This window comes from Rana temporaria, chromosome 4, assembly GCF_905171775.1.
Source record: "Rana temporaria chromosome 4, aRanTem1.1, whole genome shotgun sequence".
Lineage (NCBI taxonomy): Eukaryota > Metazoa > Chordata > Amphibia > Anura > Ranidae > Rana > Rana temporaria.
In genome coordinates, this window is record NC_053492.1 from 340,694,011 (window position 1) to 340,713,865 (window position 19,855).

At 47.5% G+C, this 19,855-nt stretch overlaps 1 protein-coding gene across 1 annotated transcript in view; it reads left to right on the plus strand.

Annotated features, from left to right (window-relative positions):
* Positions 1–19,855, plus strand: part of DHX57 (DExH-box helicase 57) — a 208,133-nt gene that overhangs the window by 23,505 nt on the left and 164,773 nt on the right. Inside the window, exons 5-6 of the mRNA XM_040350769.1 lie at positions 11,806–12,620; positions 16,799–17,010. Coding sequence (XP_040206703.1) covers positions 11,806–12,620; positions 16,799–17,010 — 1,027 coding nt within the window. The remainder of the gene's footprint in view (positions 1–11,805; positions 12,621–16,798; positions 17,011–19,855) is intronic.

The window sequence follows — 19,855 nt, forward strand, 5'->3', positions numbered from 1 at the left end:
CCCCCATCCAGCAATGTATTCCCCCAGCCAGCGTCACCCCCCATGCAGCCAGCGTCACCCCCCATGCAGCCAGCGTCACCCCCCATGCAGCCAGCGTCACCCCCCATGCAGCCAGCGTCACCCCCCATGCAGCCAGCGTCACCCCCCATGCAGCCAGCGTCACCCCCCATGCAGCCAGCGTCACCCCCCATCCAGCCAGCGTCACCCCCCATCCAGCCAGCGTCACCCCCCATGCAGCCATTGTCACCCCCCATCCAGCAATGTATTCCCCCAGCCATTGTCACCCTCCATGCAGCCAGCGTCACCCCCCATGCAGCCAGCGTCACCCCCCATGCAGCCAGCGTCACCCCCCATGCAGCCAGCGTCACCCCCCATGCAGCCAGCGTCACCCCCCATGCAGCCAGCGTCACCCCCCATGCAGCCAGCGTCACCCCCCATGCAGCCAGCGTCCCCCCATCCAGCCAGCGTCACCCCCCATCCAGCCAGCGTCCCCCCATGCAGCCAGCGTCACCCCCCATCCAGCCAGCGTCCCCCCATCCAGCCAGCGTCCCCCCATCCAGCCAGCGTCCCCCCATCCAGCCAGCGTCTCCCCCCATCCAGCGTCTCCCCCCATCCAGCCATGTCACGCTTACCTGCATCCCCGCTGCCGCCGACTCTGTAATACGGGCGGGAACATTACAACTTTGAATCTCTGTTATGATTGGCGCCGCCCTTGCGTATAGACACTCCCCCTCGCTCGGGATTGGACAGTTCACCCGAGCGAGGGGGAGTGTCTATGCGTGGTGCGAATCATTACAGCTATTCAAAGCTGTAATGTTCCCGCCCGTATTACAGAGTCGGCGGCAGCGGGGATGAGGCGAATGGCGGCGGATTACGGCGTTTTGTGGCGGCGGGCGGCGGTCGGCGGCAAGTATTCTATTTATGTATCGGGGCGGGGTATCGGCGTCTGAGTACCGCCGAAAAAACTCGGAATCGGTCCCGATACCGATACTAGTATCGGTATCGGGACAACCCTACCTGTGACCACAATGGATGTATCCTGTTACACTACCACACCATGTGAATAAACATACCTTCCGCCACCAGGCACTTATGACAAGTAGGGTCATCTCTTCTGCCCATCCTATATAATCTGTGTGGGGTGTAATACATTTGGTGCAGGTACCTCAGTTGTATTAGTTTGTCCCTAGCAGAAATGACCGTGGGCAAATAAGAAGTCAGAACCTCCTCCCACTGAGTCTCCGTCAGCTCAGGAATCGCATCAGTCCATTTAAGTCTCATTTTCTCCTCCCTTGGCTGTTTTTCCTTCCCATGAGTACAGCATAAAAAACTATAAAAAATATTCGTTTGGTATGTTCAGGTTCTACAATTAGGACTTCTAACTTAGTGTTTTCCAAAATAACAGGCCCGGTACCAAATTGAGCATGAGCTGCATGCCGCAACCTGGTATAATGAAATAACCATGAGTCGGGAACACCCTTCTCTCTCTTCAATTGTGCAAATGTTTTGAGTTCCCCCTTATCAAATAATTAGTGTAGATAGACAAGATCAAATTTGGCCCATCTATGGCCATCTTCCAAAAGAAAGAAATATGTTAGTCTGGGGTTAAACCATAGTGGGGCATTAGGTGAAAGGTATAAGGGACCATCTTGTACATGCTTCATACAAATCTCAAGTATCCGCTTAGCTGATTTGAGTACAGTCATTCCGCCTACCGTGGGAACCTCCTCCCTGTAAAAAAAAGTTCAACAGTGTCTTGTAAGAAGTTGCCGCAGCTGCTTCCACCGCAATAGCGGCATTGTTCAGCTGCGGGAACATACACCAGTGAGCCTGGACCAGCTGTGACGCCAAGTAGTACAGGCGGAGGCCGGGAATCACCAGACCTCCCCTCCCCACCGGCAACTGCAAGACGGTCAGCGACACCCGGGCTGACCCACAAGAAAGAGTTCAGCAGGGAGTCAATGTATCTGGACGTCTTCCTAGGGATGTATAATGGGGCGTTCGAAAGAATATATAAAAATTTCGGGAGAAAAATAATTTTAACCACTTGCTTTATGGGCACATATACACCCTTCCTGCCCAGGTGAAATTTCAGCTTTCGGCAATGCGTCGCTTTAACTGACAATTGCGCGGTCGTGCGACGTGGCTCCCAAACAAAATTGACTTCCTTTTCTCTTCCGTTCATGGACGGACACAGCAGCAATTGACCTTAGGGTATTATCCTCCCTTTTAGGAGATTGACTAGGCAGAAAAACAGCATGTTAAGTGTTAAAACACTCCACACAGTACAGTACCTCCCAGGGGGCGGATCCCCGGGGTACATCCCTCTCTCTGCATCATGCAGCCTCCGTTTTTTTTCTGCCTAGCAAAAGGAGGTGACGTGGCTCTTCTGGGCCCATGTGCTCTGGAGATTTTTTTGCAATTTTTCTCGCTTTTCTTTTCCTATTTCCTGCATTTTTGGATCCTGGGATTTACAATCAACTGCCGACTGGGTGACAGGCTGGATCCTCGATCCTTGTAGTCCCCCCATGTTCGGCCATTGAGCGTGTGCCGGCCTTTAGCTACGCGCTGGGCTGTCCACGACATGCTCCAGGGGTGGCCGATGAGCTATACGCTCCAGGGCACACATATGACCGGGCTTTATGTCCGTGTCACAGTGTGCCGGGCCGACAGCCATGCCGTAACTGCGCGGACGTTGGTTCTGCTCGGGATGTCTCCAGCCGCTGGTCGCAGGGTGGGTAAGTAGCAGTCCCCTTGCCTTGGCATGGTGGTGCGGCTGGTGCATTCCTGGGGAGGTCGATCGGGGGTCCACCCTACTTTCCTCTCTCCCTTTCTCTCCCTCCTTCCCCGCATTCTGCGTGGTCAGCCGTGAGGTGGGGGTCGGGCTGGGGGCTGCGGCTGTTGTCGGGGGTGCTGTTGTACTTTGTGTTCTGCACTGTTCACGGCCGCCATTTTGTCGGCGCCGTGTGCCTTTTTTGACGATCGGCGGCCATTTTCTTGTAGCCCGTATGCTGTTTTTTGCATGTTGGCTGCCATTTTGGAAGGGTTTTTTGCCTCTAGTGGCCAAAGTGGCGAACGGCTCCAGTACACTTCCTAAGGGACGGCACAGCACGGACAGCACTCTGGGCAGTCAGCAGCAGCAGTACAGCCTGGTCAGGTGGTGAGTCCTCTGGGGGGTCCCATGTTCTCTGCTGCGGCCGGGAGGGTGGCCTGTGGGTCTTGCCTTGCAGTCCAAGGGCGGCAATTGGGTGGGTCAGCATGGCGTCCGAACCGGAGGCTCCCCCCCTAGACATGCCGGAGTTAACCCTTAGTGCCCCTGTTCCTGCGGCCTCTCTGGATGCTATGACGGCAGTCCTTGAGGCGTTTGTTGCCAGGATTGAAGCAGCGCGTGGCCAGAGGGGGGGTAAAAAGTGCCCCCTCCCCCTGCCTTCTTCTGGGGATGGGCCCTGCTACTGCGTCCGGCCCTGGTTCCGTGATGTCAGAGGATGCAGGCCTAGTCCACACGGACAGTGAGGATGACTCTGCTTCAGGGTCAGCTCATGATAGGGCGCTTGTTGGAGCTCTTATCACTGCAGTGCGGTATACTCAAAAACTTGAGGATTCGGCGGAGTCATCAGAGATGCCGGTCCCTTTTGGGTTCCGCAAGCCGGCCCGCACTGCAAAAGTGTTTCCTTGTTTTCCTTATCTGGACAAATGTTTGTACAAGGAATGGGATCGGCCGCAGAAAGTTTTTTTCTGTTCCAAAATGCTTTGCGGTCCGTTACCCGGTCCGTTACCCGTTTGAGGAGGACTTCCTAAAAAAGTTGACCTCTCCTCCATCGGTGGACCCCCCTGTGTCCAGACTGAACAAGGCGACCACGTTGCCTGTGGAAGGGGCTCCCGCTTTTAAGTACCCCGCAGATAGGAGAGCTTTGGCCGTGGCCTGCTCCATGTTCACAGTGGTGGGGTCGACGGTGAGACCGGTCCTGGCCGGGGCTCTAGTGCCACAGACATTTACAGAACGGGCAAAGTTGTTGCTTCAGGAGTTGGAGGCGCATAATGCCTCTAAAGAATGTGTAGCGCTGGCTGACCAGTTGGTGCAGGGCCTAAAATGTGTCTGAGTCAGCCCTGGATACGCTTCCCTTGCTCTCCAGGGCCTCCGCCTACGTGGTGGTGTTGCGCCGCCTTGTCTGGCTGAAGTGTTGGTCGGCGGACCAGTCTTCCAAAAAGGCCTTGGTGGACTTACCCTTTTAAGGGTGAACGGCTTTTTGGGGCGTCTCTGGATGACATCATAAAAGATGCCACGAGAGGTAAGAGCACTCTGCTCCCACAATATGGTAAGGGTAAGGAGCCTCGCCGTAGGCAAGGGCCCTCCTTTTCTGCCCCCAAGCGTTTTTTTTGTCCGCCTGGTGCGGCAGGTAAACGTTCCCAGGGCAGAAGGGCCCCTGGTTCCGCAAGCCCAAAAAGCCTGCGGAAAAGCCTGCTTCCGCATGAAGGTCTGCCCCCGCCCGTCTCTCGGGTGGGAGGCCGGCTTCGCGAATTCGCGGCTCGGTGGAGGTCTCTCCTTTCCGACCGGTGGGTTTGCAAAGTAGTTTCCTCGGGGTACAAGATAGAGTTTCTCTCTTGTCCGCCAAACAGATTTTTTCCTTCCATTCTCCAGCTTCCTCCGGAACGTCGGGAGGCCCTGTCCGGGGCTGTTCAGGATCTGCTGGTCAGGGTAGTGATTGTGCCAGTCCCTTTACTGGAACGGTTTCAGGGGTTTTACTCCAATCTGTTTGTAGTCCCCAAGAAGGAAGGGGTCCGTCCAATCCTGGATCTAAAGGCCCTCGAACTGTTTTGTCAAAGTGAAAAAGTTCAGGATGGAGTCGGTTCGCTCTGTAGTGGCGGCACTCCATCAGGGGGATTTTCTGGCGTCCTTGGATATCAAGGACGCGTACCTGCATATCCCCATATGCGCAAAGCACCAGAGATTTCTGCGCTTTGTGGTCGGAGAGGACCACTTTCAATTTGTGGCCCTCCCTTTCGGCCTGGCCTCGGCACCACAGGTTTTCACCAAGGTGCTTGCTCCGATTCTGGCCCTGCTAAGGCAGCACGGGATTGCTATTGTAGGATACCTGGATGACCTTCTCCTCAGAGCTTCTTCAAGCTCAGAGTTAGAGGTGGATGTGTCTATCACCTGCCAGACCCTCTGGGAATTCGGTTGGCTGCTGAATGTCCAGTGTTGGTACCATCTCAGCGTCTGGAATACCTGGGGTTGGTCCTGGATTCCTCCGAGGCGAGAGTTTTCCTTCCAACGGAGAAACTACAGACACTGCAATTGGCGGTGCAGCGGTTGGCGACCCAGAAGTGGTCGTCACTTCGCTTTTGCATGCGGGTTCTGGGTCTGATGGTGGCCTCATTCGAGGCGGTTCCGTATGCTCAATTCCCCACTCGAGTGTTACAGAGAGAAATTATGTCGCATTGGGACAAGCTCCCTTCTTCTCTGGATTACCAGGTCCGGGTGAGTCGCCTGGTCAGGTCCTCCCTAGTGTGGTGGCTGACATCTCCGGTACTTCGGGCCGGGAAATCGTTTCTGCCATGACATTGGATGGTGGTCACGACGGATGCCAGTCTCTCCGGCTGGGGGGGGTGTCTGGGGTGTCCAGTCAGCCCAGGGAAGAGTCCCGTCTGCCAATCAATGTCCTGGAACTCCGGGCGATCAGGCTGTGCCTCTCTAAGTGGATAAGGTGGTGCTGCGGCCGCAGCCGTCTTTTCTTCTTAAGGTGGTTTCGGCCTTTCACATTAATGAGGACAATGTTCTTCCATCCTTTGTCCTCGGCCGGCGAACCCAAAGGAGGCCATGTTGCATTCCTTGGATGTGGTTCGAGCCCTGCGGTGTACCTGTCTGCTACGGCTCCGTTTCGGAGGTCAAACTCACTGTTCCTGTCGGTGACTGGTCCTAAGAAGGGTCTGACGGTCTCGTCGGCCACCATTTCTAGGTGGATCAGACAGGTCGTGCTTCAGGCCTATGCCCTAAAGGGGCGTGCGCCCCCCTTCCCGGTTACGGCGCATTCAACCAGGGCGATTGGTACCTCTTGGGCATTCCGCCATCAAGCGTTTGTTTTACAGGTGTGTAAGGCAGCGACCTGGTCGTCGGTCCACACCTTCTCAGAGTTTTACAAGGTGGATGTGAGTGCATCTTCGGATGCTTCTTTTGTTTGGCCGCAAGGTTTTGCAGGCGGCTGTTTAAGGTTGAAGTTCCTTCGTTGAGGAACTCTGGTTTGTTTGGGGTGAAGTTGGTTTGCCGTGTTTTCCCACCCCTCGATTTTTGACACTGCTTGGGGACGTCCCTAAGGTCAATTGCTGCTGTGTCCGTCCTTGAATGGAAGAGAAAATAGGATTTTTGTACTCACCGTAAAATCCATTTCTCTGAGTTCATGGACGGACACAGCACCCACCCCTCCTTTGTTTGTACTGCTTGTTTACGAACTGAGGCTGCATTATGCAGAGAGAGGGATGTACCTGGGGGATCCGCCCCCTGGGAGGTACTGTACTGTGTGGAGTGTTTTAACACTTAACATGCTGTTTTTCTGCCTAGTCAATCTCCTAAAAGGGAGGATAATACCCTAAGGTCAATTGCTGCTGTGTCCGTCCATGAACTCAGAGAAATGGATTTTACGGTGAGTCCAAAAATCCTATTTTTTTCCCACAAACAGAGCTTTCTTTTGGTGGTATTTGATCACCTCTGCGTTTAAAATAGAGCGACTATTTTAAAAAAAAATCAATATTTTTAACTTTTTGCTATAATAAATATCCCAATTTAAAAAAAAATTATATTTTTTTTTTCTCAGTTTAGGCCGATACGTATTCTTCTACCTATTCTTGGTAAAAAAAAAAAATTGCAATAAGCGTATAGTGATTGGTTTGCGCAAAAGTTATAGCGCCTACAAATCAGGGAACAGAATTATGACTTTTTTTTTTTATTTTTTTTTACTAGTAATGGCAACGATCTGTGATTTTTATTGTGACTGCGACATTATGGCGGACACATCGGACACTTTTGACACAGTTTTTGGACCATTCACATTTATACAGCGAACGGTGCTATAATTATACTGTATAAATGTGACTGGCAGGGAAGGGGTTAACACTAGGGGGCGGGGAAGGGGTTAAATGCGTACCCTGGGAGTGATTCTAACTGTGTGTGGAGGGGGACTGACTGGGGGAGGTGACCGATCTGTGTCCCTATGTAAAAGGGACACAGCATCAGTCTCCTCTCCCTGACAGGACATGGATCTGTGTGTTTACACACACAGATCCACCTCCTTGTCTGTGTAACAGCCGATCGCGGGCACCTGGCGGACATCGCGGCCGCCAGGCGCGCGCATCGGCACCGCAGTGACGCGCCCCCCAGTGGCCGGAGGAGCCGAGTATGTCAATAGACGTCCTCCAGGCATTGTAGAGCCATCTTGTGTCTGTCATATTACAATGCCATGGGCTCCAGGTGGTTAAACAAGTTAGCTCTACTTAACAAAGTAAGCGGGAGATCCTTCCATTTCTGTACTTTAGCTCTGAAGTCCTTAATCACAGGCCATAGGTTCACCTCAGTAAATGTTTCTATTGGCAATTTTATATGTATTCCCAGGTATTTAAATTGGGTCGTCACTGTTAGGGGGCACTGAGCGGGAGGAGTCAGATTCGGCTGTGGATCTAGAGGAAACAACGTCGACTTAGACCAATTGATCCGAAATCCAGAGAAATTCTCCTGTATCAGAGATGCCTTGGACAAGGAGACATCAGGATCTCCTAAATACAGCAGCATATCATCTACGTATAACGAAACGCGTTCCTCCAAATCCCCAACCACCAGCCCCTCAATGTCAGCCCGGCTCCTAAGCCTAGCCGCTAGAGGCTCCCTGGCCAGCACAAATAAAAGTGGAGACAGGGGACAGCCCTGCCTCGTCCCTCTACCAATCCTAAATGATTTTGAGATAAGTCCATTGACCCTAATACTAGCCCGATTGTAAAGTAGCCTAACCCAGTTCACGAATCGCGGTCCGAAGCATAATTCTAGAAACGGGGCGAAAAGATAATTCCATTTGACGGGGTCAAACGCTTTTTTCGTATCGAGTGATGCTACCACTCGCTTACCCGTATTCACATGGTGTGTTTGTAGATTTACATATAACCTTCTAAGGTTCATTTGGGTACAACGGCCCGGTATACAACCGGTTTGATCCGAATTGATCAATTTAAGTATTACCGACTGCAATCTACCGGCCAATATTTTGACGTCAATATTGATCAAGGAGATCGGCCTGTATGACTCACACTCCGTTGGGTCCTTACAAGGTTTTGGAATCACTACAATTAAAAAATTAAAGCATGGAATCTGGCAATATACCCTCTCTTTCCGCTGCTATTAACACCTTCTGAAGACAGGGAACCAGGCTCTCCTTATGTAGCTGATATCATTCCGCTGGGAAACCATCCAATCCAGGCGATTTACCCAGTTTAAAGGAGGAAATGGCATCAGCTATTTCCTCAGGTGTAATGGAATGTTCCAGGGCATCACTATCTCCCGGGGCCAGGGATGGGAGAGCTATGTTGTCTAGATAGGAGGAAAGTTCCTGATTAGTACACCCAGACTGGGATTGATATAGATTATCATAAAAGTCCAAAAACGTGGATAGGATACTTTGGGAATCACTCACTAAGTCACCCTTACGGCGTCTAAGTCAAAGTACCCAAGTCGGGGGAAACATAGGTCTCGCCAAAAAGGCCAGCAAGCGGCCACCCTTGTCACCAAATTCAAATATGGATCTGGTCTGTTGCAATTTTTTTTTCATAGTCTGATCAGTCAGCAATAACTTATATTGTCTCGTCAGGTCCTGCCATGTATGATAAGTATCAGGGGATGGGTCTTGAACATAACGCTGTTCAGCAGCAGCAGCGTCACATTCCACCCGATTTACGTCAGAGTTCAACACGTTTGCCAAATCCCTCATTTCCTTAGTGAACACCCCCCCCTCATAGTGGCTTTAAAGGCATCCCACTGATTGTGTACCGTAGTATCAGAACCATTCTCCCTCCAATAATGGCTAATAGCCGCCTTACAGCCCAGTGTCACATAATCCTCCCCTAACCACTGCGTCTTCATGCTCCACAGCTGTCTCCCAGCGGGCACATCCAAATTAAATGTGACTTCCACAGGAGAGTGGTCTGATAGGGCTCTAGGAAGGTACAGAACCCCAGAAATAATGGGGAGACCATCTACAGAAGATACAGCATATCTATTCTAGACAGTGTCTTATGTGTCCCCGAGTGGCATGAGTATGCCCTGACTCCTGGATTGTTACTGCACCACACATCAGTGAGACCATAACTGTCCAACCAGGAAGAAAGGGTAAGGAGTGAGCCAGTCACACCCATGCCTGTCAAGCACCCCATCCGACACCACATTGAAATCACCTATCAACAGTAACGGGCACTTCGCTATCATCACTGCTTCCTTCAGAATGCCTTCTAAGACTTGGAAGGAGAATGGGGGTGGGATATTGACACACACTAATGTTAAACACACATTGAAGATCTGACACACTAGTATAACATATCGCACATTGGGATCTGATTTAACCTGTAAAATATGTGTTGCTGCTTTCTTAGTGACTAGAATGGCGAACCCCCTAGAATAAGTAGAGTATTCAGCGTGTATGACCCTTATAATATTAGCTTTTTTCAATGCCAGAACTTTAGAGCCTTAGAGATGTGTCTCCTGCAACAGGATAATATGGGGTGTGTACCTCTGTATAAAGTCAAAGACAAGAGACCTCTTAACCTTCTAATTCATACCACAGACATTCCATGATAGTATATTTATCTTACCCGCCATTGAGTGAGCAAGTGTACCAGAACTCCATACCCGGGGAAGCTTCAGCCAACCGGTTCATGGCCAGCCCCTTCAATCTGTGGGGGTCAAAGCAGAGAGAGACAACAGCACATGGCACTAACCAACAGAACAGAACAACCCTTACCTTCCCACCCTGCACACAGCCCCAACATGTTGAGTGCCCGCATCCCATAACCAAAACCGTAAACGACCTCAGGGGGTTAGAAGGCTTCCACCCCCCGCCTGCAGACTCCTGCTGGAGAGTATGGTCTGCAGGTCTTTAGTGCAAACACACAGATATAAACTAAAAGAGTCTCAATCCTAGCACATAAAAAAGAAAAAAAAGGGGAGGGGGGAAGGGGAGAAGAAAAAGAGGAGGGGGGAGAGAGGGGTGCGGAGGGGAAGTCCACCAGTGAACCAGACAGGAACTTTTGAAGAAGTTTGTTCAAACTGCAGGTAGAACCGTGCAGGACATGTCTCAGTGGCATCGGAACATCAGAACAACGGAAAGCATCGGCAAGTCCGTGAGGTTTTAATTAGATACTTAGACCAAGGAGTGCAGCACTCAATCAGTGTCCATCTTCAGGTCTAGGGCACCCCCTAGCAACCAGCTAGCGCAAAGCATCTGTAATGGAATTGAAGAAAAAAACGTTGCCCCCGTCGACCACTCTGAGCTTTGCTGGGTACATCATACTGTAAGCTATGTGTAAGTCCCGGAGCCTCTTCTTAACATGCACAAAGCTGGCTCTTTGCTTCTGCGTTGCTGCAGAGAAGTCAGGGTAGATAGAAATACAGTTCCCATTAAATTGCAGGTCCCCTATAGTGTGGGCTGCGCAAAGGATGTTTTCACGATCTCTGAAGTGCAGAATTCGGGCTATCATCGGGCGCGGGTGAGAGCCAGGAGGGGTGGGTTTTGATGGCACCCTGTGAGCCCTCTTTATGGCAAACAAGCGTGAGAACGTAGTATTATCTTTGAGCAACGGCTCAAGAAAATCTTCAGTCTGTTTGCCCTCTGCTTTCTCAGGGAAGCCTACCAGGCGGATATTGTTCCTCCTCTGACGGTCCTCCATGTCCCCGAGCTTATCAGTATGAGCGATCACTTCACAGTGCACAGTCTGCAGTTTATTCTCCAAAGGGCAAACCACATCCTCTAAATCACTAATCCTCTGCTCAGCTTCAACAGCCCTCTCCCTAATAGTCTGCACATCATGTTTGAGGAATGACATCTCAGCCCTTATGCCATCTATATGTTCAGTTAGTGTGGCCTGGCAAGTGCATATGGCTTCCATAATCTGCTTCAGGGAGGGCTCCGCTTCCCCCATCTCCTGTGGCGGTAGTCTGTCCAGGGATGAGCCCTTCCTCAGTCCCTTAGTTCTGGGAGGCATCGGGCTTACCTTGCCACTGGGAAGGGGAGGCCATTCAGTGCCACTGTGCTGTGTAGAGCTGGGTCCCTGTTCGTCTTTCTCATGGCCGCCGCCATCTTGAGATCCCCAGGCAAACTGAGACAGATGCTCTGCGGGAGATTCCATGGGCGCCCGTCCGTATTTCACCATACCTCCGTGATTGGCAGGGTCTCGGGAGCCAGGGGGTGCCGTTGCTGCGGAAAATCTGCGTTTCTGACGCCCAGGATGTCTGTAGGATTATCTGTCCTGCACAGAGCTCCTGTTCAGAGCTGTTTACATGTCGGCCACTAGCTCCGCCCCCGACATTCCATATTTTTATTCTCATTTACTGCAGCTATCCATTGACCAACCGACGAAGGGTCAGTGAGTTTTCATTTTTGTGGAATGCAAACCTTGGCAGCATTAACCAAGTGGATCATGAGGAGGCCTGGTGTTTGTTAATGCATGATGGTTTCATGTTTTCTGGTCTTTTTTTTTTTTTTAGATAAAAGTGATGATCCAATGTTGTAGGTTAATACTTTGCAAGTGTGTTGATACTTGTGTTTTATGATGCAGGTATGGCTTTGATCGAGAGAGATGTATGATTGCTCTCAGGACTCATGACGGAGAAGTTGGTACATCTCTAGAATTTTTGCTGCAACAGTGCTTTTCAGAAGCTTTTGGTGTCCAGAACATGGTTATGCAATCTGCCAGTGATATTAAAATGGAGGACATCTTGGCATTACGTCAAGAAGAGGCATTTGTCCTAAGCTCAATCTGTGGGGATAAATTTATTGAGCGACTACCAAATAAAGTATGGACAGTTGGACTGGAACTAGACAACCTGACAGTCAAGCTTCAAAAGTCAACAAAGAAGGACAATGGCAAAGAATTGGTGATGTCACAGCCTAGAAATATCTGCAGGTTTTTCATGACAGGTAAAACATGCAGATTTGGGTCAAAGTGCAGATTTAATCATGAAGTACCAAAACAGACCTTGAAGGATACATCTCATCTAAGTGCCAATGCAGATGGCAATTACCTGTATGAACTTGAAATTCGTTTCCTAAAGGATAGCAAGTACCCCTATGAAGCACCACTGGTAGCAATTCACTCACTCAATGAGGACCTCACCATGGCCTGTCGTCTGCATATAGCTGAATATCTTTATGAAAAGGCATTAAGACTGGCTCAGACTGGCGAACCAGCTGTCTACTCTTTGGTTACTTGCTTAGAAGATGAACATGACATTGTAAAATTGCTTGCGAACACACATCACAGATTCAGCATCCCTCCACCTTTTGTACAACCAGCGACTTCTGAAAGCAAGAAGCCACATATCATTATTAATAAACCTCTCTCTTTTGAAAAATCAAGCCATACACCAGAAGGTACGTTATTACAAAAATATGTTTAAAAGAGAAGTATTTTTTTTTTGTTTTGATTTATACTTGTCTATGTGGATGCAGCATCAGACCGATGCTGTATCTGTCCCCCGCTGTCTCTGCACTGAGAACCGAGCCACTGAACATCGCCGATGACTCGGTTTTCACAGATCCCCGAGAGGAGAGCTGCTCACTGTAAGTCAGCGTCTCTCCTCTCTGCTTCTCCATACTCATTGGAGTGCTGAGCTGTGGAGGGGTGAGGAGCAGCCATCTCAGCAGCTCACTGAGACTGACATCAATCAAGGCAGCTGGCGGATCCTGACTTGGGAAGTTGGGGTGACACGCTGCCTCGACTGTTGGTAGTGACATCAGCGGAGAGCAGACTTCAGACCACTCTCCGCTGAAAACGGGTCACAGGAGTGCAAAACACATGTCACTCCTGTGACAAAGAGGAGAAGCCCAGCCTAAAAAGCTCAGGCTGGACTTCTCCTTTTAAGTGAGATACCTACCTGTTTTAATAATTGTATAGTCTTGCCACCCAAAACATGATGTTTCGTTTTTCTTTAGATGTCAATGAATTTAATTTTCACCAGTTTTCCATATGTTTTGGGGACTCTGGTGGGTACTGGGACAATCATGTTTGGTTCATATAATGTTCATGGCTTTGTTCCCATGTGCTTTGTATACTCAGAAATTATACACCGAAAAAACGTTTTTTAAACTAACACTAATTTGTTCTTTTGTAAATGTTTAAATGTGTAATATTAGATGCTGCAGACACCGATACCTTTGTTTGGTTTCAGCACCCAGTATTATACAGAGATATTACAATCAAGACATACTTGTTTACATACAGTCAGGTTCATAAATATTAGGACATTGACACAATTCTAATCTCTTTTTGGCTCTATACACCCCCACAATGGATTTGAAATTAAACGAACAATATGTGCTTTAACTGCAGACTTTCAGTTTTAATTTGAGGGTATTTACATCCAAATCAGGTGAACGGTGTAGGAATTACAACAGTTTGTATATGTGCCTCCCATATTTTAAGGGACCAAAAGTAATGGGACAATTGGCTGCTCAGCTGTTCCATGGCCAGGTGTGTGTGTGTGTGTGTGTGTTATTCCCTCATTATCCCATTTACAAGGAGCAGATAAAAGGTCCAGAGTTAATTTCAAGTGTGCTATTTGCATTTGGAATCTGTTGCTGTCAACTCTCAATATGAGATCCAAAGAGCTGTCACCATCAGTGAAGCAAGCCATCATTAGGCTGAAAAAAAAAAACTGAGATGGCAAAAACATTAGGTGTGGACAAATCAACAGTTTGAAAACATCTTTAAGAAGAAAGAACACATTGGTGAGCTCAGCAATACCTAAAAACCCGGAAGGCCACGGAAAACAACTGTGGTGGATGTTCGAAGAATTATTTCCCTGGTGAAGAAAACACCCTTCACAACATTTGGCCAGATCAAGAACACTCTCCAGGTGGTAGGTGTATGTGTGTCAGTCAACAATCAAGAGAAGACTTCACCAGAGTAAATACAGAGGGTTCATCACAAGATGTAAACCATTGGTGAGCCTCAAAAACAGGAAGGCCAGATTAGAGTTTGCCAAACAACATCTAAAAAAGCCTTCACAGTTCTGGAACAACATCCTATGGACAGATGGAGACCAAGATCAACTTGTACCAGGAGGAGAAGAGTATGGAGAAGGAAAGGAACTGCTCATGATCCAAAGCATACCACCTCATCAGTGAAGCATGGTGGTGGTAGTGTCATGGCGTGGGCATGTATGGCTGCCAATGGGACTGGTTCTCTTGTATTTATTGATGATGTGACTGCTGACAAAAGCAGCAGGATGAATTCTGAAGTGTTTCGGGCAATATTATCAGTTCATATTCAGCCAAATGCTTCAGAACTCAGTGGACGGCGCTTCACAGTGCAGATGGACAATGATCCGCAGTATAATGCGAAAGCAACCAAAGAGTTTAAGGGAAAGAAGTGGAATGTTATGCAATGGCCAAGTCAATCGCCTGACCTGAATCCGATTGAGCATGCATTTCACTTGCTGAAGACAAACTAAAGGGAAAATTCCCCAAGAACAGGCAGGAATTGAAGACAGTTGCAGTAGAGGCCTGGCAGAGCATCACCAGGGATGAAACCCAGCGTCTGGTGATGTCTATGCGTTCCAGACTTCTGACTGCAAAGGATTTGCAACCAAGTATTAAAAAGTGAAAGTTTGATTTATGATTGTTAATCTGTCCCATTACTTTTGGTCTCTTAAAAGGTTGGAGGCACATAGACAAACTGTTGTAATTCTTACACCGTTCACCTGATTTTATATGTAAATACCCTCAAATTAAAGCTGAAAGTCTGCAGTTAAAACGCATCTTGTTTGTTTCATTTCAAATTCATTGTGGTGTATAGAGCAAAAAAGATTAGATTTGTGTCGATGTCCCAATATTTATGGACCTGACTGTATCACTATACACTGTACTGAATATTTGAAACACACACTGTTTCAATTGGCACAGTGAAGTAATTATGATTTTTTTTAGTAATCCCCTAATATTCAAAGCCTTCTTTTCAAAAAATCATTTTCTTTTAGCATATTTCATGCTGCTCCTTTTCTGGTTCATGTCCTCTTCCTCTCAATAGTTTTTATTTAATGTTCTTGATTGAAATCTCAAAACCTACATACAGTGCATCCTTAAAGTATTCACAGTGCTTTTAGAATTTTGAGGAAAATAATGAATTGAATCCATTTTGGAATAAGGCTGTAACATAACAAAATGTGAAAAAAGTGAATCGCTGTGAATACTTTAAGATTATCTTCTACAGTGCATCCGGGAAGTGTTTCTAAATGCAGCTGGTTTTTGCCTTGATGCATTCTATGCATTAATGTGAAAAATCACTTGAGTGCAGCTCCCCACCAGTCCCTCCTAATGCTTAATACCTGACCCAGATGTCGGAAGCGCAGGCGGGGGACCCCAGAAGAGGAGGATAGGGGCCGCTCTGTGCAAAACTATTTAATAGAGCAGGTAAGTATATAACATGTTTGTTAATAAAAAGGCCTTTACAATCACTTTAAAGCTTGGAATAACAGTAATATTAAGAGTTATTTTATTTTTTCGTGCACTGCAAAAAAGGGTCCATTGTGGTTTAGGTGCATTGACAGGCATCCGAAATGAATGGGCTTTCTTTACACGGTCCCGCGATCGTGTTACGGAGCTGCAGAACAGGGAGATGCCTGTTCTGCAAGACATCTCCCTGTTCTGCCTAGTGACAGGACACTGTTCTACTGCTCCCTGTCATCTGGAGCAGTGATCAGTGTCGTGTCACTGGTAGCCCAGCCCCCACACAGTTAGAATTACTCCCTAGGACACACTTAACCCCTTCCTCGCCCCCTAGTGGTCAACCCCTTCCCATTTACACAGTAATCAGTGCATTTTTATAGCACTGATCGCTGTATAAACGACAATGGTCCCAAAATAGCATCAAAAGTGTCAGATGTGTCCGCCATAATGTCGCAGTCACGATAAAAATCGCAGATCGCCGCCATTACTAGTAAAAAAAATATATAAATAAAAATGCCATAAATCTATCCCCTATTTTGTAGAAGCTATACCTTTTGTGCAAACCAATCAATATACGCCGATTGCGTTTTTTTTTTTTTTTTACCAAGAATATGTAGAAGAATACATATCGGCCTAAACTGAGAAAGAAATGTTTTTTTTTTTTTTTATATATTTTTTTGTTGGGGGTTATTTATTATAGCAAAAAGTAAAACATTTTTTTTTTTTTTTAAATTGTCGCTCTTATAGTGCAAAAAATAAAAACCTCAGAGGTGATCAAATGCCACCAAAAGAAAGCTCTATTTGTGTGAAAAAAAGGACGTAAATTTTGTTTGGGAGTCATGTTGCACGAACACGCAATTGTCAGTTAAAGTGACGCAGTGCCGAATCTCAAAAAATGGCCTGGTCATTGGGCAGCCAAATCCTCAGGGGCTGAAGTGGTTAACATGCTGTGCACAGTAAAGGCTGAAACGCTGACCAACAAATAAATGGGTTTTAAAATTCTGGGAAAGTGTCAGAAAGAAGGGACATATTCCATGTAATGCCAAATAACTATGTAAGTAAACTGATCTAAATTTCATCATTCATTGCCTTTGTATTCATAGGTGGGAAAGAACGGGCAATAGTAAGAGAAGAGGTTAATAAAATTACCCAAACTGAGGAGGATGAACTAGATGATCTGGAGTCAGAGGCCGTGGTAATTGAAAATGAAAGCTACGTTAACATGAAGAAGAAACAAGCAAAGAAATACAGCTGGAACCCTAAATCATTTCCAGCTGAAAATGCCAAAATCTGCAAGCACATCCGTGTCAAGCAGGTAAGTCAACACTGTTTGTGTGTATATATAGTACAAAAGCAATAAGATTGTAGTTCCCCAAAAAGTTCAACAAATTTTCTGCACACTTACCGAATGAAAAAAAGAAAATACATTTGCATTAAAAACTGAGGTTTTAGTTAATCACATTTGCATTTCTTTGTGGAGGCCTCATCAAGGCCCCTCTGTGCAGTGTGATCTTTCACTGTAATCTATGACTACCTCCATATTGGAGTACAGTGGGTATAGAAAACAATCACCCCCCCCCCCTTAAAATAATCGCATTTTGTTGCTTTGCGGCCTGAAATTTTGACACAGTTTTTGTTTTATCCAGCTGTATTTACTCAGTGAAACTTATAACACAAAAATTTCAGAAATAAAAAATTAAAAGACAGAATTTGTTGGAAAAAGGATCACCCCCTTCTAATAATGACTTCTTAACTCAATCAGGTGTAGCTATACACCTTCTCATTGGCACACAAAGCCATTTGACTTTCAACTGTGATCAGCTGTGATTAGCTCTGCTTGAACTTCCCTGGAGCATTTCAGTCCCGGATAGTGCAACTGCAGCAAACAATGAGTGTGCAAAGCACTGTCACCGGGATAAAGTTGTGCACATGCACAAGTCAGGAGATGGATACGAAAAAAATTCAAAGGCTTTATTTTTTTTTTTTAAATCAGAAAAATGGTTTATTGTGCCAAAAAATAAAATTCAAGTACAAACAATATAGATCTACATACATGAGAAATGTACAGAATACCAGCACATGAAGATAAGTTCCTTACACACGTTAGCATTGAGGCACAAGAAATATACATAAACCAGATACTTTTAAACTAAAGTAGCAAAGTGTCGGGTGGGCGAGAAACCACCTCGCCCCCCACTGAATCAAACCTTAGGCCAACGGGCCACATCTGAGATTCTGCCTTCCACAGTCTGCCCGGATATTCATAATCGCTGCCCATCAGTAATGCAAACTCTCGTATCCAAAGTATAATGCCCATTGAAATATAGAGTACCATATACAAACAGATTCTAGACCCAGGGGGGAGAACATCACCTACATCTGCAACAACCGAGTCATAACTAGTCTCGGAGGTGCCAATCCAGGCGTCTCCAACCAGGGCTGCCAAATGGAGGTAATTTTTTTAGAGGCATTTCTGTGCTGATATGTATAATGTTCCCTTACAATAATAAGGTTCACTTGGTCGATCCATTGTTTCTTGGTTGGAACGTGTGGGGACAACCAGAATCTAGCTATCTGTTTCCTTGCTAGGTATAAAAGCCTGATCACTGCAATATTAACCGGAGGAGGGTATACCTCTTCGTCGACTGCACCTAATATGCATACCATGGGGTCCAATGGGACCCTAACCTGGAACACCGAGGAAACAACCTCAGTGACACTCCTCCAGAACCGGTGCAGCTTGGGACAGCGCCACATTAGGTGAATAAGCGATCCCTCCTCCCGCAATGTTTGGGACACAGAGAGGAATCCCTCCTTCCCCAACGGAACAATTGAATGGGTGTGCGGTAGACCCTGTGCAACAGAAACAGGTGAGACAATCTATGCGATTGTGAAACTGAGGTCAAAGGACCTGCCTGTAAACAGGATTCCCATGTCTCCCCGTCAATGTCCCCCAGGTCCTCCGCCCAGCCTCTTCTACATGGTAAAGTCGCTGAATTCTGTATGGATGACAAAAGGGAGCAGTATATCTGGGAAATCATTCCTTTTTTATCTTTGCCAGTGGATACATCTGTGAGCAGCCTATGACTGGTTAGTTGAAGAACAGAAATCCGACCCTGGGCCTGAAGGGCGTGCCTGAGCTGCAAGTATCTGTAGAATTGATGTCTAGGTAGATCAAACTCATTTTGTAGGTCCTGAAACGACTTAAGTACATTGTTATGGTAGATCTGGGCAATATTTTGAATCCCGGCCGTTTTCCAAGACATGAAGCCCTCAAGCCTGAGGACTTCTATCAAATTCAGGTTGTCCCACAGAGGAGTGTCTGCTAGAAATCCCGAAATACCCAAAGTTGACTTAACCATGGCCCACAGCTTACCCAAGAGGACCACCGTGGGCGCCGCCCGTGGCAGATGCGGAAAACCCGCCTCCAGACACGCCAAAACCGACGCACCCCCGGATCCCACTCGTAACAGCGTGTCAATGGAGTCCTTGTCGTTTACCCGTCCCATGCCACACAGATGCTGTAATTGGGAGGCCAAAAAATAGAATTTAGGATTGGGGACCGCTGCCCCCCCCCTGGTCTTTGTCATATTGCAATGTGGACAGTCGAATGCGGGCAACCTTCTTTTTCCAGATCAGTGATCGAAATAGGGAGTCTATCCTGGTGAACCAACGACGAGGTATCCACTGAGGGGAGTTGTGCATAATGTATAAAAGTTGGGGGCCCCACACCATTTTAATTAAATTAATTCGTCCTATCACTGATAACGGGAGTTTACACCAGGTATTACAAGTTGATTGCAAACGTTTAAAAAGGGGCAAAAGATTTTCCTCTAAATATTTCTGTGGGTTGGCTGACACTTGAACTCCCAAGTATTTGAAAGAATTAACCACCTGTAGGGACCCTGCAGCCTCTGGTAAAGAGTCAATTGGGCTTTTGACAGGTAACAGGACGGATTTACCCCAATTAATCGAAAAACCTGACAAGGAGCCAAAGTACCGGATCAGCTCCATAGCCGTTGTGAGAGATGTATCCACATCCCCCAGATACAATAGAGTGTCATCCGCATAGAGCGAGATCTTCTCCATGCAGTCACCTCTCTGGAATCCAACTATCGAGGGGGAGAGCCTTATTAACGCCGCTAGCGGTTGGAGAGCCA